The sequence below is a fragment of the Schistocerca cancellata genome, chromosome 3, assembly GCF_023864275.1.
Source record: "Schistocerca cancellata isolate TAMUIC-IGC-003103 chromosome 3, iqSchCanc2.1, whole genome shotgun sequence".
NCBI lineage: Eukaryota > Metazoa > Arthropoda > Insecta > Orthoptera > Acrididae > Schistocerca > Schistocerca cancellata.
In genome coordinates this window covers 328,468,575-328,494,351 of record NC_064628.1, presented here as the reverse complement: position 1 = coordinate 328,494,351, position 25,777 = coordinate 328,468,575, and the positions used below count along the sequence as shown (strand labels likewise).

Sequence of the window (25,777 nt, the reverse complement as noted above, 5' to 3'; positions counted from 1 at the left end):
CGGGGAAGTAGGGTTCGAGTCCCGGTTTGGCACAAATTTTCAGTGCCGTCATTCTAATCTACAGCTGATGGTAGTCATTATTCGCAATTTCGAATTCATCTGATGTGTATAGTAACGGCTGCATTCACCGTAGTTCATTGACATCAGAATAACACCTGCACTGGAATATCTTATTGAACAACTTTGGTTGATTAATATTTGTAAACAAACATCTATGGATACAGTTGATATGCTAGTGTGGCACATTTGAAATCGCGGTAAAAGTGGAATTTGGTGCAATTTCTTGCGTAACTGATGACACCTGAGCTGCAAAACAAATTTATCCACCCGTGTTTTTGGGATAACTGGCTGCGTTATCGGACAGGCGTGTATTATATGTAAGATGTTATTTCCTGATTTGAAAAGTCTATTTGCCACAACAGCGGCGACGTCTGGTATTATTCAGTTTTTATCTGGAATGTGAGTGAACTGTTATTTTCCATAATTTTCGGTAATATGAAGCGCATGAACATTACAGGGAGTCGTAATTAGTTGGTGAAAAGGATTTATAATCGACATACACTTGTAATTGTGAGTAGTGTGTAAGGGGGTTTTACATATTTTGTTCCAGATTCAAAAGAAATTGCCATTTCAAGAAGTTCACGGTTTTCCTATGTTTGGAACACATCAAAAATCTAACAGTCTCTCTTATCGCAAAATGCGTTGAATATGACGCGAGGACATAGACATCTGCCAAACTTACAGATCATTCTGTTACCACAACCTTTACTTTGCACCCACACTCGTTGGCTGCGCAACTCACAGCAAAATTGCCATCATCCAACCTTACGTAGATTTCTTGTTGCACTACAGATCAATCTGTCACCATAACCAAGATTTCAGGGTGACCCACTGTTGCATTCTAGGCCTATGTAAGACCCGTGTACTTCATACATTATTTATTTCAGACAGGGATATCGCATCAAACAAAAGAAAAAATTATTCCGATTTTGTACCCTTTTGCATTCCAAATGTTTCTCACTCCTTGTTCTCACATAGTATAATTGCGTATTACCTCTTGTTATTTCACATGACTCGTGCATTAACTATTGCAGGTATATAGTTTGTAACAAAAATGTACGGCACAAATTGCAGGACACATTCCTCACACAGACAAAGAAATTTTGTTAAATGAACATGGGTCTGAAAACGCATTTTTTCCATGTTACAACTCATTTTCTCTAACTCATTAATAATGGAAACACACAAAAACAGAACGTGAGAATCATGTGGAACATGCTCTCTTTTTGATGATGCCTGTTTATGTTGTGTACTGCTAGTGTTTGGTTTTACATGCCCCTGTTGCCATGTGGCATATGTCATTGCTTGTTTGCAGCTAACATTAAGTTTTCCACTGATCAATACAATTGTTGCAAGCACACAGGTTACTAGATAGAGATTTGGCTCGTGCAATGGCAGTGTACACAGCTGCAGAGAAGGCAGATGCCCATTTAGTGTGTGGATTAGCTGATAGCAGTGGTGCTCACACTCAAATGTTTGGGGGATATTTTCATGTTGAAGGTGCCCCAAAAGGAAAATGTTTGAAGCCATTGATCGTTGACTTATGGAGCATGGGGCATTTAAATCTGATACTTGTGACCGGGGGATGCCTAGAAAGATGAGGACACCACAACGGGAGGAGGCAGTTCTTCATGTAGTTGATGACGACCCTAATGTCAATACAAGACATGTAGCTGCAACACTGTATGTTGACCACATGGCTGTCTGGCCAGTGTTACAGTGTGTGCAGGCACTATCAGCAGCTGATTTTCCTGCATGGGTACTCTTCTGTGAATGGTTTATTCAGCAAAGTGTCAACCCTAATTTTAGTGCAATGATGCTGTTCAAGGTTGAGGCATTGTCTCAGTGATATCAGATAATAAAGTTTCAAAATCTGCATGCAAGGCCAATGTCAATCCACACGCAACTGTTGAAGCAAATCATCAATGAAGATTTTCTGTCTGTATTTGGGCCATCATTGTTAATGATTGTTTGGTTTGTTTCATTCATCCAAGCTCAACGGACAAAGTTATCATAATTTCGTAGAGAATGTTCTACCTGATGTGTCAAGAGATGTGCCTTTAGCTGTGCAACAAAACATGTGCTTCATGCACTCTGGAGCACCTCCTCAGTTTATTGTTAATGTCTGTCGGTTTCTAAATAACAATTTGTTGACAGGTGGATAGACTGAGATGGACCAATTGCCTGGCCTCCACTTCCTCTGGACCTAAACCTGCTGGACTTTTTTTGTGGGGGCATTTGAAAGCTCTTGTGTATGGGACCCCTTACAAGATGTTCAATGTCTGTACCTGTATTGTGGAAGGCTGCAAAACCACAGGCAGTATTCCAGGCTGATGCGTATCTCAATGGCCACAGATGGCGTATTGAACATGTCCTGTGAGAAAGAGTGGCATGCTGTTTCCTAGCGTGTTCTGGTTGTGTGTATTTCCTGTGATTAATGAATTTGAGAAAATGAGTTATAACATGGAAACAAAGCACTTCCAGACCTATGTTCACACAACATTTACAATTTCTTCGGCTACATGTGAGGAACGTGTCCTGCTTTTTGTGCTGTACATTTTTATTACATCTGCAATTTTATTACTCCTGTATGTGGTGAAATAGTATCATGTTGCTATCTAAATGTTTTGTGGAAGTTATTGTAGTTTTCTGCTAGTGTTTCTTCTCATTCCGGTAATTATCTTGCCACAATCAGCTGTTTTCAGTTGTGTGTATTGCCGTACATTGTGCTTTTCACTTGAGTAGTTTGATTGATGTAGTGTTTTGGAGTGTAGATGTGTACTTGTTTCAAGGAGAAATTGGTTGGGTTGGTTGTAATGATTAAACATGCAGTTTCTCCACAGTCTCTAAGTAACCTGCCTCTTGTGCAGTATCATAAACCAATAGTTGCAAACAGTGATTACATTTACGTATTTACATTACATAAATCCTGTAGACAGAAAGCTTTTTAATATGGAAAAAAGGTTGGAGAAACACAATAGAATAAAATGATACAAATTTTTGAAATATAAAATGCTAAAATGAGCTTCACTAGAGTATACCTAAATAAATTAGGTCACACAATTCTTCGAAAGAAGTTGCAGTAGGCCTACTTGGAACAAAATAATTTTTATTTTTAATTCTAAATTATGCTTTATTAATCACTAGACACTATAATACATTGTGATAGATTGTTGAATATGTATCCATTTATGTAGTTTGTTGCTATCTGTGCTTGCATTAAACCCTTGAAAGACTTGTAAAGATGGCTTTGGTGTAGTATTGCAATCATGCTTTGTGTTATTTTTATAAAAGAAAAGGGGGGTCAACAGAAACATCCGATCTCACGCGTCGGCTTTGACCCGTGACGTAAGGGTGTTCTGGTGTCTGAAAAGGGATTTTGTTGACAAGACGTTAACGAGTATTTGTACAGTGGCATAGTTCTCAAACTATCAGTGCTATAAGACATTCTGGGCTAGCACCAGATACGAATGTTATAATACACTTTTGCATTTTGAAAGTGTTTCTTCTGTAAGTCAATGTTACCTGAAAAATGGTTCTATAAACTTGTTACTAACTGTAAATATGCAGGATAAATTAATTTCTTCATTTTTAAATTGCCTACAACCACCGTTAAATGTATTGCAGGTATAGCTGAACTAAATAGACTGTAGTTAGTCAAACCAACAATAATTTTTTCTCAATTAACTCATCAGTATGTTAAAATGCATGTGATGGACATGGAACTGATATCCACTGTGTACACATAAGATAAAAATCATGGATTTACTTTGTCAAGTTTCCTGCAGTATTTTACCTTTTGCATGAAGACAATGTGGTTCACACAGTCAAAAGCTGTAATATAGTTATGGGGGGGAGATGTGCTCTCTTTCGCAGCTGGTTCATGTGCGGTCAGAGAATTAGAGCTTGTGTGGATATGGAACCAACAATCTGTTTTCAGGCTGGATATGCAAAAGGAAGGGTAGGAAGATGTTAGCATACTGGGAAAGGGGTTGCTCATCTGCTGCATATGTACCACACATAGATGCCCATACTGTAGGGGAGAGACCTTTTAGTGTAGAAGTGATGGTAACTATCAGAATGCAGGTACTGTTAATGGTTAGTGCACTCATTATGACAGAAGTTTGTATGGCACCATTGGAAAGGTGGAGACTAGATCCCAGGAAGGTGGAACGCTAGGCTGAGGAGGACCAGGTAAAGCAGATGGGAGAAAAGGTGTTGAGGCTGTGGAGGAGGGAAGATACTTTGGCCCTGTGTTCAGATCATGAAGACATTGTCAACAAACCTTAGCCAAAAAGGGGCTTGGCGCGTGTGCATGGCTGGAAAGATTTCCTCTTGATGCCCTGTGAACAGATTTCCATAAGGGGGTACCATGTGGGTGCTGTGAGTGTGCTGCAGATTTGATAAATATCTTCCCCTCTAAGGGGTAGTAGTTTGCCTAACAGTGTGGTTTGTCAGATGTATAAGGAGTGAAATGGTGGGTTTGGAGTTGGTAGGACATAGGGACAGGTAGTGTTCAGTATGATAGTGGCTAGGCCACGGTTAGCAGCAATGTTGGTGGTGTATAGGGAGGTGGCCTCAACAGTGTTAAGTAGCAATCCAGGTAAAGGAAGTGGTTCATATCTCTGATATGGGAAGCTAAACTGTGGACGGTGGATTGGAGTCATTGGGTAACAAAAGCCAATATTCTTTCTGTGGGAGCACAGCAGTCACCTTCAGTGGGGCATCTAGGATTGTTATATTTATGAATTTTGAGAAGCATGTAGAAGGTTGATGTGCTGGCAGTTGGGTAATCACTGTGGTTAACACAACAGTAGCAGAGTTTGCAGGGAGGATACATAAAGTGTCTCAAATTTGTGGTCAAATGTTCTTTCCTCAATGGAGAGTTTTTATTCTTGGAAAGGAATGGAGGGTGGAGGCCAAGTTGGATGTAAGGAATTCCTGGAAAATAACTAGGTGGAAGTTATCTGGGACTGATGCAGGGTTCCATAAGGAATGAGAGGACGGTGGGTCTTTGATGAGTCCAGCAAGATTGAACTAGGGTGTGGGGCTGAAGTTGAGACATTTGGATAGCACTAAAACTTCTTTTGGATTCCAACTTTTAGTAGGAAGGGTGGCAACCATAACCCCACAGTGGCTATGAATACTTATCATCATGCCTGGAAATGAGGAACTTTCTAATTACAGTCCTTCCCATCCCTTCTAAAGTGATATACCACTAGCTGCCAACCTGTGAAATATCCAGTTCATCCTTATGCCACACCTGCTCCTAATCCATTGGCAAATGGATCATATCCATGTGGAAGACCTAGGTGCGAGACCTGTTCAGTGCATCCACCATGGCATCATACTCCAGTTCTGTCAAAGGTCCATTTCATCCTATCAATGTGAAAGCAGTCATATCATATACCAGCTCTACCATAAGTTCTGCATAGCATATTATATGGGGATGGGAAATACGGAAGCGTCCGATCCCGTCCGTTTGCCTTGACCCATGACGTCACAAATATGGCGGAAACGACCATAAACCAGTAAACCACGATTACAATATGGCGCATATAAAGTCGTTATGTACACATTATGAGGACGAAAATACATCGAAAAACAAACACACACATGTTCCACAAAAATCCTAATGACACTAACAGGACAAGTGCGGGAAATAGGGGGTTTTTGAGTGGGGACAAACTAAATATAAACAAATTTAGACATCCACCCCCATACAAAACCACGCTAAACGACGAAAAAACCGACACTTTCCTTGACCTGTTATCCTTACGACATCTCCACATACAGCCGTCCCTGGTCCGAGACGCCAAAACTTTAAGTAAGCCTCATTTCTGCACGACATACTGAACACTTCACGACTTCATCCAAAAATCGGAATAGTTGAAGAAATTTTATTAGAGACAATGCACTGTCCCCCATCATAGCCGACAACTGAAAACTGTTGACCCTGTCAGTCATATCCATACCTACCAAAGACATAAAAAAAAACAATTTACCAAAATTCACACAAGACGCCACACTCGCAAACTAAACCAAAAACATCACCTAACACACCACGAGAGAGCACCACCGATCGCATCAAAACGACATCTACAAACACGCCACTCTCACAAACTAAATTCCGCGCCGTCGTGACGTCACACACCACAACAGCCTTACGTCACGGGTCAAAGCTGACGGGTGGGATCGGACGCTTCGGTCGACCCTGGGGATGACCACTGATCAGCTGTCCACAAAAATGCATGGCATCCACCAAACTGATTGTGATGCCACAACTATGCAGTGAGTCATTGCCCATACTCCTCCTATTATTCATATTGTGCTAAGGGCTTTCCATTAGCAAACTATGGCGAGAACTAGGTGGACTAGACCTTATGTTTACTTATTTCGTAATAAGAATGAGACAATTAGTAGCGGGGCACAAATGTCTCAGAATCTGTTTTTAATTATGCAGAGAAAAGATGGGATTTGAAATGTTTATCTTCTACACTCAAGAAGGATTGGGAACAATTAACTGGAATTCTTAAATCTATAAAAGACTTCATAATGGTAGCCTTTCAGATGAGACAGCCACAGCATGTCAAACATTAACCCTTTTAATCTGCAAAACCGTTATGGAGTTTGCACTATTAGTTTGAAAGGCTTAAAAAAGTGCAAGGGATAAGTCCTTTGAACAAGATGTGGCTGATGTTCTCTAATGACCTTGTTGTCAATGTGATTTAATCGTTAACTATTATGGACCATCTCTCAGATAGCTATGATTTTTTTGTCTTATGATATTTCGCACATCCCTGTGAAGAGGACTCACCTGTGTACCTTCCTGTTGGATTGCAAGCTGCACATATCAGACCTCTTTCTTTGTTGCCGTCCTTTGCTTCTTATTTGTGGGCTTTGAGAGATCTCACAGACGTATTATAATATTTGTGCATTGTGTTTTTGTTGAATAGTACTCTTTCTCCGTGGCGGGGAAAGCTGGATTTTCTATTTAGTGTATTTTACGTGAGATAGATGTGGATATTCAAGAACGGCTCAGTGAATTCTCATATGAAAACTTTCCCGATAATGACCCTGATTTTGAGATATTTAGTGATTATGACACAATTCAGAGCAAGAAACTGACAGTAAGAAAAAGGCAACATAACATCATCTTGCAGCTACCTGGACTGTGACAGATGGCGAAAAGTCTTGGAGAAAACCCTGCTGTTTTGAATGAATGGAGTCTGTTCTTTACCCAATATATTAAGAGAAAATCATTCTATGGACAAATCTTAAAATGTAGGAACTTGGAGCATGGTGTGCTAATGATTGCTTATCGTATCTATGAGATGTTGATGTCTTTGGATTGAAGTCATTAATAAGACTGTTAACTTATTCAGATGTTTTCAAATTGGGGAAGAAATCAGTTTACAACTTCTTTGCAGCCTAAGGAACAAACAAATGCGTTTTCAATTGTGCTGTTAGTAAAGAAAGATTATCGTTTTTAGTATCTGGATTATGATATGACAATCAAGATAATCAAGTGGAAAGGAAGAAATTAGACAAGTCAGCTACATTTTCACAAATCTTTGTGCATTTCATTGAAAATAGTAAACCTTTCTACTCTTGTACCTTTTCCTACTGTTGTACCTTTCTGTGGAAGGCATGGGTTTAGAATGTATATGCCAAAAAACTAGCAAAATATAGCATGAAAATTCAGTGCTTTACTGACACACATACAAATTACTTATATAATGCATACATTCATTCTGAAAAAGACAGCAATAATCACACTTTTTCATCAAAGCATGAGAATGGTCACTGTGTTCCCATTTAGTGTTCTTCGATTGGTGTAACCTTTTGAAAACACATGGAGAAATATTACAGGTAACAGCTGATACTCATTAGTGAGACAAGTCAATGAACTTCCACCAGTATGCTTAAAAGAAACAAAAAGAAGATTCCACAGCAATTTCTACCTAATAAGAATCCAGGTGTTAAGACAACTGTTTATGGTTTCGCTGAAGAAGTGTTCCTGGTTCCATTTGTGTCAAATAAGTCCAAAGTTGCAATATTAGTATCTTCTATGCACTGTTCAGTAAGCAATGGTCCTGGCTCAGGAAAACCTGAGATCATCATGTTTTATAACACAAGAAAATGTGGTAAGGGCTGTCTCAACCAATGCTGTACAACCTTATAAAGTTTCTGAACAGCAAGATGGCCTTTGGCCATTTTCTTCAAAGGCAGAAGTAATGATGACATTGATCTTCATGAAGACTCCAGCAAGAGACCTTGTTGAGCTACATATAAAGTGCAGACTTTCTGTTGGACACTTGCCATGAGAGTTGAATGAATATTTCACATACAAAATGAGCTACAAACACAGAAAAAATTATTTGAAAAACATGCCTTTCCCCTCATTTGAAGAGGCAAACAAGATATCCATGTCAACAGTGTAGTGTCTCAGTTTGTTTGGAGTGTTCTAGGAACATCCCTGTGAAATGCATGCAAGTTGAAAGTGATTAAAATATGAGTCAGGGCCTCATAAGATGCGTAATATTACTTTCTACTTGGCAAAGTTTGCCCCCTCATAGAATTACGGAGTGCAGTTGTTGGTCTACACTGAAACAGTGAGTAATAAACTCAAAACTGATTTTGCATACAATCTCATAAATGTGTAGTGGTGCAGTAGTATGGACGGTTGCGTGTCCCATGTTGGGTACCAGACTGAAATGGGTAGGTGGTGCCATGACCACTATGGAAGATGGAAAGGCTGCTCTTCTAATGGTCAGGATGGAGCTGGTTCTCCCACCTGGGTGTTGTGGACTTGACGGGAAGGGCTATGGGAATCCATTGGAGGTGAAGGTGACTGCAGCACGACGAGACTGTGTATATAAACTCTTTATTACTCCAACAAAATAGAGCAGTTCAGGTGGGTGCCCTTGTCTGAAAATGCGGCCTAGCATTGACCCCTGTGTTCCAGAGGCATGGCTAGGGGTCGATCTTGTGGCACATGGCGTCAAGAAGCTGTGTCACAAGGACAGCACTTCCTGCTGCCTCAGTAGTGCCAAGGCCTTGCATGGTTGGCATACCTCAGTAGTGCTGCATCAGATGCAGTGACTTTGTTGGTATTACACTGCTAGCGGGACAGTTGTGTCCCCTGCCCAAGACAAGTGTGATTAGGAGTGCGTTGGTTCGATCCTTGCTCCATCTGGTGGCAGCCTGCAGCTGGAAGAATGTTGGGGGCCTTATGGTGCAGTCAGCACACAGCACACACTGATTTGAAGTTCGGCTGCATTGATAGCCCAGCCTGGCCAGAAGGACAGCTTTATACACACCCAGGCAGATGTTGTGTCTGAGGTCATGCACACAGTCTCCCCCAAGTGCCGTCGAAATGTCTAGTGCACTGCTCATTGCCCCAGAAGCTGAGCATGAGTTGCAGAGCTGTTGGTATGGTCTAGTTACTGAACTTGAAGGTTTCGACAATCTTTCGGTTTCTGGCATAGAGGTCCCACCATGTGCCCACAGTGCTACACTCATCTCTTCCTAGAATAATTCAGCCAACCATGTTCTTGAATGTGTAAGGTCTGACTGCAACAAAGAAGCTGTTTACAGTTCATATTTTACAGAGCACTAGTACAAGAGTACAGGAGGGTAATATTGTGGCGTGCGTAACGAGGTGTGGTTCCGACCAGAGCAGGGAAGTTGACAGCCCGTTGCTAAAGGGCATGCATGCACGTCACGTCACTATACAGAGCTAGCAATAGCATGCATCAATCGTCCAGTGCTGCCAGTCGCATTGCAAATAATGACATGAAGGCATCAAACAAAGAGCAAAAAGGTGTTGTTTGTTTTCTGACAGTGGAAGCTGTAGGAGGAACAGACATTCATTGACGAATGTCACAAGTGTACGGCGAACACTGGATGTCCCTTGCAAGGGTTAAGGCATGGCACAAACGCTCCAGGGAAGGACAGGTGTCGTAAGCCAATGATACATGGTTTGGAGCACCACACTGCATTATTGATGACATCGTCCGGCTGGTGGATGCACTCATTGTCCAACACCACTGAGTGACAGTGAAAGCCATAGCCGCCATGGTCGGATTGAGCATCAGGTGTGTTCACATCATCATGAAGGAACGACTGCATGTGCGCAAAGTGTGTGCCCGTTGGTTACCCCCACAGTTTTCAACCACACCAGGAAGCATGTCGAATGGCCCACTGTCTTGCTCATCTGCAGCACTATGCTTGGGAAGGGAATGAATTCCTGACACGAGTGGTGGATGGAGATGAGTCATGGTATCATCACTTTGAACCAGAAGTGAAAAGACAAAGTCTCCAGTGGAAGCATCCAGGGTCACCATCACCAAAAAATGCCAAGGCCATCTGCATGAGTGCAGGAAAGGTAATGCTGGTGTTCTTCTTTGACCAAGATGGCTACCTTCTGATTCACTTCCTGCAGCATGGGACAACAGTGAATGCCCAGCATTACTTGCAGACCTTGACCACTCTTCATCAAGCGATCAAATCAAAATGACCACGCAATCTCATCTGTTGGGTCATTCTGCCTCATGACAATGCAAAGCCTCATATGGCCGACACAGTCACGGCACTCATGCAGAAATTCAAATGGGAGGTTCTTGGCCACCCGCCGCACAGTCCGGACCTCTCTCCCTGTGATTACACCATTTTTGGTCCCCTTAAAAAGGCTCTGAGGGGCAAACAATTCATCTTGGATGACAACGTCCAGCTGTACATGCAGAACTAGTTAACATCGCATCCCCAGGAATTTTATGAGACAGCCATTCACTGCCTTGAGTCAGAGTGGGACAAGTGTCTCAACAGCCAAGGTCATTACTTCTAACATACAGGTACTGGTTTCTGTAATTATGCCTCTAGCTCATTTCTTTTTGAATGCCCCTTATAGCTTAAACAACCTTATAGGTGAGATTTCTGTTTTTGAGGAATGTGTAGTGTAATGTGTACAGTAGAAACTTAGCATGCTTAAATTAATGTGGTAACATTTTGATCATTTTGCGAAGTGTGACAACTAGGTTAGGGTAAGTGATGCAATTCTAAGGTTAAGGATAAGAGTCAAGTAGGACAGCAGTTGAGGAAGAGTGGGTGGATAGCTTTGTAATGTTGGGGGATGCCTTCTGGAATCTCAAATGGTTTAATACTGTTGTCAAATGAATGTGGGAATATAGTGGTCTGTAAGACTGTGGGCTTTACCTACAGACCCCATGACACAACTTAGAAAACTTTTCAGGGAGCAGTGAGTGGATTGTGAAAGTGAACCAAAGAGAAAATGATGTGGACAAAAGCAAGCATTAGAGTTAAAGTGCAGTGGTATATAGTGTCCATGTCACAGGATGTCTGCATAGTGTACAGAAACTTCTCATTCATCACTGCGTCTCAATATCTGAGCCCAAGAAGGTGGAATGGTGAAGACAGTTTAAATATAAATAAAGGAACAAAGAATACAGACATACAATAGCTAAAATATAAGTTTTATTCTTGTTTGCACATTCCAGACTCCGGCTCGTTTCTTTTTTAACGCCCCTATACTTCCTAATCACTTGCTTTAACTACAGCAAACCATCCCCTTTACACTCATACGCAAGGCTCTTTCATAAATGCAACACCTTCTATAATTTGAATCTCGGCATTCCTAAATGCATTCAGACATAATCGTAACATATACACGCAATTTTTTGGAAGAAGAGCTTAACATAAACTATCTTCAAAAAGAAACTAAGGTGTGGTAGTGTTACTAGAGTCACATTGTATTGACCTCAAGAACCGGGGAACTATCACTTAAACCTTAAACCGTATCTCTCACCCCTAGAGACTTGTCCAGTGTATCATGCTGCATAGGTTCCTAGATCTTACTGACTTATTTAACTACCTGTGCTTTCCCGGCTACAGTCTGTGTCTCTTAGTACACCTATGATACTCTGTGCAACTTCCTAGTTACTGATATATTCCCCCTTACACTGACTCTAACATTTATCCTAGGTATGAAATTTTAATGAAATCTAGATCTGCTTACAGACATTGATAAATACCAACGGGAACAGTTGAAAAATGTGTGCCCCGACTGGGACTCGAACTCAGGACCTCCTGATTACATGGCAGGCGCTCCATCCGACCGAGCCACCAAGGACACAGTTGATAATACGACTACAGGGATTTATCTCTGGCATGCTCCCTGTGAGACCCACACTAGCCAAGTTTCTGTCCACGCACTACATTTGTAGTGCCCCTGCCCACTATACTCATTACTTGTGGCAGTCAATGTACTGATTCCCATAACAGTTTGGGCAATGTGAGCGCATCCACACTGAAGAAGTTCATTGGCTGGTAAGCCTTATCTATATTAAGATGGTATCTGTTCTTTCGGACATATCTGAAAGAAGAGATACCATCTTGATATAGATAAGGCTAACCGGCCAATGATCTTCTTCAGTGTGGATGCATTCAAATTGCTCGAACTCTTAAGGAAATCGGCAGATTAACTGACACGAGTAATGAGTATAGTGGGCAGGGGCACTACAAATGTAGTGTGTGGACTGTAAGTTGGGAATGTGGGTCTCACGGGGAGTGTGCCAGAGAGAGGTCCCTGCAGTAGCACTGCAGTCTGTGTCCTCGATGGCTCAGTCAGATAGTGTGTCTGCCATGTAAGCAGGAGGTCCTGGGTTTGAGTCCCAGTCGGGGCACACATTTTTCAGCTGTCCCCATTGATATTTATCAATGCCTGTAAGCAACTAAGGTCTGGATTTCATTATCATTTCATTCTTCGAGAGCTGCAGGGTCACCAATGGTATCTCTACAGATACCAGCTTCATATATTTATCCTAGGTGGATTTTCTGCTTCTAGGGTGTGGTTTTTCCAGCAAACCTGGAGTGGTTTAATTGACAAAATCAGGACCAATGACTTGCTTCACATCCGTGTGATGCCTCCAGTGTATTGCTACCTTTAGTCACTGCCACTTGATGCAAAGACAAATAACCCAAACTATAAGGTACTGTTGCGGCACTGGTTTCCATTTCAGTTTTTCAGCCCCCACCCCAATATTTACAACTACCTTACTGGAAAGTAGAATAAGCTCTAGGAGCATGGTGCAGAAACGAAAAAAGAAAAGTAAAGTTCCACACACAACTCTGGCACCTTGAATGTCAAATCACTTATCTACTAGCTTTCTTTTGTCATCAGTCTGACTGATGTGATGTGGCCGACCATGAACTCCTCTCCTGGGCTAATGTTATCATCTCAGAGTAGTCCGCCTGCGTAGAGTAGCAGTAGTGTTACCGCCTACCACGCAGGGGGCCCGGTTTTGATTCCCGACAGGTGACTGGGTGTTGTGTGTCCTTCACCCCCAATGCGGTGCTTTAAGTGCTGGAAGTTTGGCCATGTGTCTTCCCGCTGTACTTCCAGCGTCACATGCCGAGATTGCGGACGCCCATCACATCCGAATACTCCATGTGCCCCGCCCCCCATCTGTGGCAACTGCGGAGAGCACCATTCACCTTGCTCGCCTCACTGCAGGATTCTCCAGAAAGAAAGGAACGTTGTAGAGTACAAGACCCTGGACAGACTGACCTACACTGAGGCTAAGAGAAAATTTGAATGCCTGCATCCTGTGCATATGATATCATCTTACACCACCTACTTCCGGAGCAGCACTCCCCCCCCCCCCCCCCCCCCCCCCAGGGACGTCAGCCCCCACTTCTAAGCCAGAGAAGCGTAAGTCTTCTTCGGCTTCTCTCGCTAGGAAGGGGCCCCTTGCGTCACTCCCTTCCCAATTTTCTTCTAGTGGGAAAGATGACAGCTGCCAGTGGCTGAAGAGCCCAAAAGCAGCTGGTTGCAGGGCTTCACACTCATCCTCAGTCCCAGAGACTGAGCCAGTGAAGTCCTCCCAGCCAGGGAAACCCAAGGAGCGGCGAGAGACGTACAAAAAGAAAACCCCTAAGACCAAGAACATTGCAGTGGCACCCACACCATCGCTACCTACAAGCTCTGCGGCAGAGGATAGGGTGGAGATTTTGGTATCTGCTGAGGACCTAGATCTTGCCAGACCCTCAGACACAATGAATATAGACTGCTCAGGCAATAAATCGGTGGCAGCAGGTGACTCTGCTGCATAAACTGCCTCATTGAATGTTCCATACCTTCCCAGTCTCACAGTGTCATCCTCCAGTGGAATTGCGGCGGTTTTTTCCACCGCCTGGCTGAGCTACAGCAACTGTTAAGCTTTACACCTGCTATCTGCATTGCCCTCTAGGAAACCTGGTTCCCAGCAATGTGGACCCCTGCCCTACGCAGCTATAAGGGATATTACAGGAACCGTAGTGACTATAATCGAGTGTCAGGTGTGTTTATGTTCTAAACTCGGTCTGTAGTGAACATGTGCCCCTTCAAATCCCTCTTGAAGCTGTGGCTGTCAGAATAAGGATGACGCAGGAAATATCTGTTTGCAATGCATATCTTCCTCCAGATGGTGCAGTACCCCTGAATGTATTAGCGGCACTGATTGATCAACTCCCTAAACCTTTCCTACTTCTGGGCGATTTTAATGCCCATAACCACTTGTAGGGTGGTACCATGCTTGCTGGCTGAGGCAGAGATGTCAAAACTTTACTGTCGCAATTCGACCTCTGCCTCTTGAATACTGGGGCCACCACACTTTTCAGTGTGGCTCAAGGTAGTTACTCGGCCATTGATTTATCAATTTGCAGCCCAGGACTTCTCCCATGTATCCACTGGAGAGCACATGATTGTCTGTGTGGTAGACTGCTTGGGCAATAAATTGGTGACAGGAGGTGACTCTGCTGCATAAACTGCCTCATTGAATGTTCCATGCCTTCCGAGTCTCACGATGTCATCCTCCAGTGGAATTGCGGACTGGGGAACTTTCACCTCTGCTGTCACCACTGAATCTCCCCTACACGGTAACATCAATGTGATGGTTGAACAGGTGACTAGCACAATTGTTTCTGCAGCAGGAAACACGATCCCTCCCTCTTTAGGGTGCTTGAGGCATAAGGCAGTCCCTTGGTGGTCGCCGGAAGTCACTGAAGCAATTAAGGAGCATCGGAGAGCTCTACAGCGACATAAGTGGCACCCTTCCCTGGAGCACCTCATAGCCTTTAAATGGCTCCGTGCCCCAGCTTCTGCCAGGGTCGCTCACCACTGATAATCTTGTATCCTTCGGGTCTGCCATCCGAACAGCCTTTTCCAGATGGCAACACCTGATTGCCGTCTTTTTTGACTTGCGTAAAGCATACGACATGACTTGGCGACATTGTATCCTTGCCACATTCTATGAGTAGGGTCTCCAGGGACCACTCCCGATTTTTATCCAAAACTTCCTGTCGCTCCATACTTTCTGTCTCCAAGTTGGTGACTCCCATAGTTCCATCCATATCCAGGAGAATGGAGTCCCTCAGGGCTCTGTGTTGAGTGTGTCTATTTTTAGTGGCCATTAATGGCCTAGCAGCAGCTGTTGGACCCTCCGTGTCACTTTCTCTCTATGCAGACAACTTCTGTATTTTGTACTGCTGCTCCAGTACTGTTGTTGCTGAGCGGTGCCTCCAGGGAGCCATCCACAAGGCACAGTCGTGGGCTCTAGCCCACGGCTTCCAGTTTTCAGCCGCAAAGTCATGTGTCATGCACTTCTGTCGGTGTCGTACTGTTCATCTGGAATCCGCACTTTACCTTAATGACGATCCACTCACTGTAGTGGAGACATATGAATTCCTAGGACTGTTTTTCGACACTCGATTGACTTGGCTCCCTCATCTTCGTCAGCTTAAGCAGAAGTGCCGGCAGCACCTCAATGCCCTCCATTGCCTGAGCAACACCAATGGGGTGCAGACCGCTCTACGCTGCTGCAGCTCTACAGAGCCCTTGTCCAATCCCGAAATGACTATGGGAGTGTGGTTTATGGTTCGGCAGCACTTTCAACATTGCATTTGCTCGACCCTGTGCACCACTGCTGGGTTCGATTAGCAACAGGAGTTTTTAGGACGAGTCCGGTGACCAGCATATTGGTGGAGGCTGGTGTCCCTCCACTGCAGATCAGACGTGCGCAACTGCTTGCCAGTTATGCAGCACTCATTCATAGTTCCCCGCAGCATCTGAATTACCATCTCCTTTTCCCACCCACTGCAGTCCATCTCCCGCATCAGTGGCCGAGATCAGGGCTACTGATTGCAGTTCGCGTGCGGTCCCTTCTCTCCGAACTGGAGTCCTTCCCTTTACCACCTTTACTTGTGGTCTGTTCACATACGCCTCCATGGTGTACGCCTCGGCCGCAGCTACGTCTGGACCTTGTGCATGGCCCTAAGCACTCCGTTAACCCCGCCGCTCTCTGCTGCCACTTCCTCTCGATTCTTGACGTGTTCCAGGGCTCTGAAGTGGTTTACATCAACAGCTCAGTGGCTGATGGTCACGTAGGCTTCGCATATGTTTGTGGAGGACATATTGAGCAGCACTCCTTGCCAGTTGGCTGCAGTGTTTTCGCTGCAGAGCTGGTGGCCATATCTCATGCTCTTGAGTACATCCGATCATGCCCTGGGGAGTCATTTCTCCTGTGTACTGACTCATTGAGCAGCCTACAAGCTATCGACCAGTGCTACCCTCGCCACCCTCTGGTATCATCCAGTCAGGAGTCCGTCTATGGCCTGGAACAGTCCCGCCGTTCCTTGGTGTTTGTGTGGACCCCAGGACACGTCGGAATCCCCAGCAATGAACTTGCCGACAGGCTGGCCAAACAGGCGACGTGGAAACCGCTTCTGGAGATAGGCACCTGTGAAGCTGACCTGCATTCTGTCTTACACCGCAGGGTTTTCCGGCTTTGGGAGACGGAATGGCATAAGAGCATACACAACAAACTGCATGTCATTATAGAGACTATGAATGTGTGGAAGTCTTCCATGCAGGCCTCTCGCAGGGAATCAGTTGTCCTCTGCCGGCTCTGCATTGGCCATATGTGGCTAACGCATGTCTCACTGTCATACAACACTGTGATCCAAATGTAAATTCTCAGAAATATCTTCCTCAAATTAAGACCTATGTTTGATATTAATTGGCTTCTCTTGGCCAGGAATACGATTTTTGCCATTGGTGTTCTGCTTTTTGCACCTTCCATGCTCCGTCCATCAAGGGTTATTCTGCCACGTAAGTAGCAGAGTTCCTAATTTACATCTACTTTGTAATCACCAATTGTGATGTTAAGTTTCTTCCTGTTCTTATTGCTGCTACTTCTCATTACTTCTGTCTTTCTTCGAGTTACTCTCAATCCATATTTTACACACATTAGACAGTTCATTTCATTCAACAGATCCTGTAATTCTTCTTCACTTTCACTGAGGATAGTACTGTCATCAGCAAATCTTAACACTGATATCCAGTCACCTTAAATTTTAATCCCATTCTTAAACCTGTCTTTTATTTTCGTTATTGCTTCTTCGACATATGAATTGAACAGCAGGGGTAAAAGACTACATCCCTGTAATACGTGCTTTTTAATCCATGAACATCATGCTTGGTCTTCCATTCTTATTGTTCCCCCTTGGTTTCTTGTACATATTGTATATTACAACATATTGTATATTACCCACCTTTCTCTATAGCTTACTGCTATTTTTCTCAGGATTTCGAACATCTTGTACCCATTTAAATTGTCGAATGCTTTTTTCAGGTCGACAGATTGTATGGACGTGTCTTGATTTTTCATCAGACTAGCTTCCATTATCAACCACAATGTCAGAACTGCTTCTGTGATGCCTTTTCCCTTCACAAAGCCAAAATGATCATTATTTCACAGATTGTCAATTTTCTTTCCCATTCTTCTGTATATTATTCTTGTCAGCAACTTGGATGCATGAGCTCTTAAGCTGATTCTGCAATAATTCTCACATGTGTTAGGTCTTGCAGTCTTTAGAATTGTGAGGATGATGTTTTTCTGAAAGTCTGATGGTATATCGCCAGTCTCATACATAATCAATATTATGAGAAGGAAAGGTGCCTCACCATATAGCAGAGACGCTGAGTCGCAGATAGGCACAACATAAAGACTCTCACAATTATAGCTTTTGGCCATTAAGGCCTTTGTCAACAATAGACACACATATGCGTAAGTACACACACTCACACAAACACAACTCACACACTCGACTGCAGTTTCAGGCAACTGAAACCACACTGCACACTGCCTCTCATAATATAATTACATTCCATCCTGGAATTTTCATTGTTTAACATTAATAATCACTTTGTTACCACTTCCCCAACGATTTTAGAAATTCCTATGGGATATTGTCTATCCCTTGTGTCTTATTTGATTTTAAATCTTTCAAAGTTCTTATAAATTTTGAATCTAATATTGGATCCCCTATGTCTTGCATATCAACTCCTGTTTCTTCTTCTATCACATCATAAGTCCTCCCCCTCATAGAGGCCCTCAGTGTGCTCTTTCCACCTATCTGTTCTCTCCTCTGCATTTAACAGTGGAATTCCAATTCGACTCTTGATGTACCACATCATCATTCATTCATCATTGGCGCAATGGCTCTCTGTGAGAAGCTTTTTCCATTCTTCCCTGTTTATTGCTGAACTGCTCCAATTTTGAATTTGAGTTTCCATTATGTGCTCTGTGACACTTGCCTCCCACCTTAGCCTCATCTCTTCCTGCTCTCCTGGTTCCTTCAGGCACTATGCTGAATATCTTCATAATCATTCTGTTGTTTTTTCTCAGAAAATGTCGTGCCCATTCCATCCTTTTAATCTTAATGTAGCTGACAATGTTCATTGTTGAATCTCCTCCTCTAGGCACCATTTTCTTCCATTGGCCCAAGAACTTGTCTTAAGATCTTTCTCTCAGATTCGCCCAATTGCCTTTCATAAAATTTTGTTAATGTCCATGTTTCAGCACTGTGTGTTAGCACCGGCCTTACTAAAACTTTATACATCATAACTTAAGTCTTTCTGAATAGCAACTTAGATTTCAGATACTTTCTGAGGCCATAGTAGCACTCGTTGGTGGACAGCATTTTGAATTTCAGAGCTGACACTGCTCTTATATTTTACTTCTGATCCAAGGTAAGTGAGACTACTCATGACATGAGAGTAATATGAACCAGTTTCTATGGATAGGGTCTCATTTGGATAATGTTTATTAGTTACAGGCTACTTTGTTTTCCCTTCATTTATCTGTAGGTTCATCTTTTTAGCAGCTCTTTCAAGACTTGTAAAGGCACCTTTTATCACTCTTGGTGTTCTAACAATTATGTCATTTGCATATGCCAGCACCTGAACTGATTTGTAGAGGATAGTCAATCTTGTATTAATACTCGCATCTCTGATAACCTTTTCCGAGGCTGTATTAAACAGAAGGCAGGATAATGTCTCCCCTTGTCTTATTCCATTTTCGTGATCACATCACTTGATAACATTTTGTGTATCTTAATTTGACCCTGTTTATTTTCCACAGTAGCTTTCACAAAGACAATTAATGTACTAGGAATGTCTAACTGTGTGTATCAATGTGGGTTTCATCAGAGATGATCTACTGTTGATCAGATCTTCACAGTATGGTAAATACTAGAAAAATGCGAAGAATTTGGGATTGATACATGTCACCTCTTTATAGACTTCGGATCAGCCTGTGACAGTATTGACGGAAGAGAACTGTATTCAACAGTGGAAGAGTTAGACGTTCCTGATAAATTGATTGCCTTAGTGAAAGCTTTAATGTACCATCCTTGCTTTTAATTTCACCGAAGGTTGTTTCAACTTTTCTGTATGTCCCTGGATTTCCTGTTTGTTTCATTCCTAAGTGACTTGTAATTGTGCATTCTTGAACTTCCCTGAATGTTTTTGTTCTTCTTTCTTTCATTGACCACCCGAAGTACTTCTGCTGCTACCCATGGTTTCTTTGCAATTAGCTCCCTTGAATCGATGTTACTCTCTCCAACTTCTGGGATTATCCATTTTAGAGATATCAATTCCCCTTCAACTAAACTGCCTACTGAGCAGTTCATTATTGCATTATTTATAGTCATGGAGAACTTCAAGTGTGTCCCTTCATTCCTCAGTACTTCTATATCAGACTTTTTTGCACACTGATTCTTCTTGAGTAGTCTCTTAAACTTCAGCCTACTGTTCATCATAACCAAATTGTGATCTGAGCCTATACAGGGTGGAGAAAAATTGCCTCAAAATTTTAAGCCTGGTTAGCTGATGCCAGTAGGAACCAAAATTACTAATATTGTGTAGGTCGAAAAAGCACCATTTTTAAACTACGGAAACTTGGCACCACACACTCTGATTGGCTGTGGGATTGCTCTGTTGCCATTCGTCCGTTGATGGGCAGCGCTATAGTTGTCAGTTCACACATACAAATGTCCCTCGCCCAGTCACTTCCCCAACGTGATATGCACTTGCCTTGGATACATCGTGATCTCCAGTGGGCAAAGCATTCGTGGTCATGCATTGTCCAGAGCATCTGGCAACAGGACAATCCTGTGGCCAATCGGAGTGCATGGTGTCAAGTTTCCATTAATCAGCGAGGAGCAAACATTATGTGATAAATTCACAAAAACAAGGAAGGGGGGGGGGGGGGAAGAAAACTCACACCACAGTTCGCTTAGCTACATCACATTACACTGCACCACCAACACTAGGTGAACATTAATTCTGCACTAGCATGTGATGACACTCATGTCAGGTGTTGTATCAGCCCCGTTGTCAGAAGTGGATTTTCTGTAACAAGGAGAAATGAACATGCCATCCAGAACGAGTTGTCCCCACTGGTAGTCATTCTGCATCAGGCGTTTGCAGCAGCTGCGGTACTTGTGGCTGGGTTTCAGGTTCTGGAAGATTTTGATGTCTCCATGTGGCTGTGTACAGTGATGTCTCGTGGATTACATTCCCAGGGCGATACTGGTGAAGGAAACAGTCATTGTCTTGCTGTTCACCAAGATGTCCGACGTCAGCATACCTCTTCGTAACACGCGGTATAGGCCAGTGTACAGAAGTTGCAAGGTTGTTTCATGCTGTCAGTATGGAGCATGGCATGAGAACAGCTGTCTAGGTATTGATGCACTTAACAATTGGTGTGTCAAACGGAAAGCTTTTGAAGGCTAGATCTGAGTGACATGGCCCTGCAGCTGATGTTAAAGTTCCGGCCAGTCTTGTGTAGATGTATGCAGGGCATTGGCATCAGTTAATTCACCTGGAAGATGCGATGTGTCTCCCTAGACCAGCTTTGCAGCTGAAGAACCAGTGTTGGGTTTATATGTATTTCTCAAGCCGAGGGGGACAATAGCGTGAGCCAATGTCCAAGTTTTGTCATGGCACATGAGTGCTGCTTGCAGGGAGCAATACCAGTGCTCACTTATGCCATTCCTAGTGAAATGGTAACTGGTAGTCTTGTGATAAACATAACTGCAAAACTTGGCAAGCTGTCTGAACAAATCTGACTCAAGTTGCCGACTGTGATCAGTAGTGATATGCAGAGGGCAACAAATCTCACTAAGCATGCTGATGCAAATGCAGAGGCCAATGTTCCAGTGGTAGTGTTTTCGATTGGCACTGCCTCTGGCCAGCATGTGATACAATCTTTCATGGTCAATAAATAATGTTGACTATTCAATGGAGGAAGTACAATTACATTTGGAAGACCACTAATCAATACTTTCATGGATGCTTTACATGTTAGCACTATAGACATGTTTGTGCCCATCCTCAACAATTTTTTTCCATCCTCGGCCAAACAAAATGTTGAGACACCAGAAGAAAGGTGGGATGGACTCCTGGAAGGCACATGTTGCAGATGCTGTTGAAAGCTTGTCTTCTCAATGCTGATGGAAGAAACAGGTGAGGTCTTCCTTGGGAGGTGTCGCTGTACAGCCTGTCATCTTCTTCCGGACGTTAGTGACTTGCAGTTGTAATGCTGACATAGCATCATTGACGAATGTTCAGAGATCTCCATCTTTTTGTGCTCAGTCCAGTGCAGAACAGTCAGTAGGGCTTGTTACACTGCTGATGCGCGAAAAGCAGTCAGCCACCATGTTGTGAATGTCCGAAATGTGCTTTATGTTACTACTGAATTGCGCAGTAAATTTGAGATGGTTTTATTGGTGAGAAGAGTAGTTAAAGCTGTTCTGCTCAATTGCATAGGTCAACAGTTTATGGTCCATGAACATTGCAGATACTTGTGCTTTAATCTATGGTTGAAAGTATATAGTTGCATCTTATACGGCCAGGAACTTGGGATTATAGGCACTCCACTTTCTCTGAGATGTGGACAGTTTGTGAGAGAAATATGCCAGTGGTTCCTGTGAGCCCTCTGACCATTGATCTAGCATTATACCAATAGCTTTCTGGCTTGTGTCCATTATTAATACTACAGGTGCATAGAGCTTGGCACGTGCAGGGAGTGCTGCATCAGCCATGCTCTGTTTTGGGTCTTTGAATGCGGAGCCTCAGTCCACTGCATTGGGGAACTGCCTTTCACTTTAGGTCTTGCCAGCACTGCACTCAACAGTTCCTGCAGTTCTGCTGCTTGAGAAAGGTGACAACACTAAAAGTTCAGCATGCCTAGGAACAGCCACAGTTTGTTGATTGTGGTTGGCCTAGGTAGCTGCAAAATTGCTTTGACCTTCTCTGTCAAAGATAGAGAGCCTGAAAATGAAATTACATGTCCTAAGAAGGTAACCTCAGGTTGCCCGAAAATGCAGTTCCGTGTCGTAAGAAGGTAACCTCAGGTTGCCTGAAAACTTTCAACACAACTCTGTAATGCTCCAAATTCTTAAACACTGCCTCCAGGTGTTGTCAGTGTTGTTCCAGGGTATCTGAAAATACAAGCACTTCATACAGGTACGTAAAACTGAATAGAAGGTCTTGAAGGACAGAGTCAATAAACCTTCACCACGTCTGCATTCTGTTCTATAATTCGAATGTCATATACATGCTTTCAGTTAGCCCAAATGGCGTTATGATTGCTGTGTTCAGAATGTCTCCCTTCGTGAGTAGATCTGCTTATAGGCTTTCACACAGTCCAATACACTGAATATTGTTGTACTGTGTATTGCATAATTGTACTTCCATAACAGTGGCATAGGAGAACAGTCAGGCACTGTTCTCACATTAAGTGTATGATAATCTCTTTAGGGCTCCAGGCTCCACCTTTCTTAGGCACCAGGTGCGACGCGGAGGACCACTGACTGATTGATGGTCTATTAATGCCATCTCATAGCATAATGTCAAACTCCACTTTAGCAATAGCTAGGCGATCCAATGTCAGACATCTAGGTCTGCTCAGCACTGGTGATCCGGCAATCATTTCGATATGATGCACCATATTGTATGATATTTGCTTAGGTGCTCCTGGTGGTCCCGTCAAATTCAAAAACTGGTGTAGTAGAGGAGCATACTCACCCTCTTGTGCCTGTATTAGCTTTGCATTGAGAATGGTTATACTGGGATGAAATCCAATGCAAGTTAACCCGATAATGTGTTTACCACATCCGGCAAGAGATTGTAATGTGCCAAGAGACCTGCGCAGATTATAGCATCCATGACGTCTGCAACAGTAAAATCCCAGGTGAGTGGACGGCGTAATCTTAAGTTCAAGTCCATCTTCTGAGTGCTGCAGGTCACAATAGTCAGATTGTTGGTTGCTGATAGACAGGAGGCAGTTGGCAAACCAGCCTCCATCAGGTATTCCAAGCAGAACTTACGTTGCTAATGAACAGGTGATGACATGGGGATGGGCAGTTGGTTATGTCTACGACCTTCTGTGCTGACATTTGGGTGAAAGTCAACAGTGCTGTACATTTTTGTGGCTGCTAACAATAGCTCCATTGATACCAGCACACAAGTTGCTTACCCTGAGAAGACAATGTTGCTAGCTGACTGGCTCCTCGAACATCCGCGGTAGACCCCTCTGCTGTTTCCAGTGCAGCCTCATGACAGTAGTATGCTGTCCTGCGTGTATAACATTTCCACCTTTGCTCTGAATTAGTTGTAACCAATACACACGACTTTCGCTGTGGCCATCATAATGCTGCACTGTGCCACATCTGTGTTGATCTGGGCCAGGCTGATGGCATTCGTTATTTGGTCTATAGTTTCTTCCATGTGTCCAATGACAGGCTCGTTTGAGATGCCATTCTTGTTTTTCACTGTGGTAGTAATCTAGTGGCCCACAGAGAGTGCAATAAGTTGTCTAGCACAGTGACTATATCCATGTTGCTGTGCAGATGTTTTAGAAACTGTGGTAGCTTACGATCTCCAATATCCTCTTGTGTGAGAACTTGGCATATTCTATCCTCCTTTGAGGCACCGACTCTCTGTATCAGTTCTGTATTGAGCTTCTCATTGGTTCAAACACGTGTGGCCCTCCAGATTTAGGTTTTCCCATGATATCCCGTAGCCACTAAAGGCAAATGCCGGAATGGTTCCTTTGAGAGGGCACGTCCGATTTCCTTCCCCATCCTCGACAGAATCCAAGCTTGTGCTCCGTCTCTAATAACCATGAAGTCGATGGGACATTAAAAACAATCTTCCTTCCTTGAGCTTCTTGTAAGGTAAGAATTTACCTTTGGAGGGTTGGGGGACATTGATGACATCTTGCACTTGAGGTGCGAAATGGCGACCCAGTTGGCTCACTGCAAGGGGTAACTTTGTTGTCGGACGTGATTCCAGCTTAGCAGAAGCTTGCTTCCACCTGTCCAAACCACAGCATTTGATTATTGGGCCAAAATGGAAGCATGCGGACCACTAGTCTTGGCACTGTTGGTTCTTCCAACATGTCGTAAACTCGATACAAATCAGTTGCAGTTCCGTTCCTTCCACATCCAAATCACATTGCAGTCACCATTTGTTGGTTTTGGCTTGACTTCAGCCAAGACTTTTGCTTTGTGTGCTCATAACCAGAACCAGCAATCATGTGGAAGTGTAAGAGCTTTATTTTGAGTTCATCATCTACCGACATCCTTGCTAATTGATAGAAGAGAGATATCGTACTTTAATCCAGGAAACAGAGTTGCTTCATAAAGGAAACTAGTTAACCCATAGTAACACAGTAGCAGTTAATCATCAAGGAGAAAACATGACATGACAGGTACACAAAAACAAAGAATAAAAGAAATATGTAAAGTAAACATAAAACATGTAAAACACACAGTGCCCCTGATGGCTGGGCATAGAACTGCTTTGGCAGCCATAGTTCACTTGGCTACATCATGTGAACTGCACCAACAACACTAGGCAAACACTTAATTCTGCACTAGCGTGACGACTCTTGTGTCAGATGCTATAAATTTCCATAAAATCTATTTACAGGCAGTGTAATGAACAACAGGAAGGCATGAAAATATATATTCAACAAAACAGTAATTTTGTAAATAAAAACTTAAAATGTGGGATGAGAGATCAATCCATAGTAATTGCGTTCCTGTTGGTGTCCGTAGTAGTTAAGGGTTATAATTTATTCTTCCTTCACGTACTGACATTTATTGATGTTGTATGGAATAATTTTTTGTGCCAACTCATTAGTGGTGAAAAAAAGGAGGCAGTGATGGAGGGGACACAGTCTCCATCTAGACATTTATCTAACAGTCAGGAGATTCATATATTGTTGATGCAGTACATCAAGTCACTTTCAAAATAGTATATGTTTGACAACGTGAACTTGTTTAAAAGTAAGAATGGCATTTAGAG

General features: G+C 43.1%; 1 protein-coding gene across 3 annotated transcripts in view; it reads left to right on the top strand.

The window, feature by feature from the left end:
• Window positions 1–235: 235 nt before the first annotated feature.
• LOC126175021 (sugar transporter SWEET1-like) overlaps window positions 236–25,777 on the top strand; it is a 195,282-nt gene continuing 169,740 nt past the window's right edge. For 2 of the 3 annotated variants that reach the window (XM_049921519.1, XM_049921521.1), the window contains exon 1: window positions 236–377. In XM_049921519.1, coding sequence (XP_049777476.1) covers window positions 295–377 — 83 coding nt within the window. In that variant the 5' untranslated portion in view covers window positions 236–294. Of the gene's footprint in view, window positions 460–25,777 lie in introns of all 3 variants that reach the window. The other variant, XM_049921520.1, reaches the window with a different exon arrangement.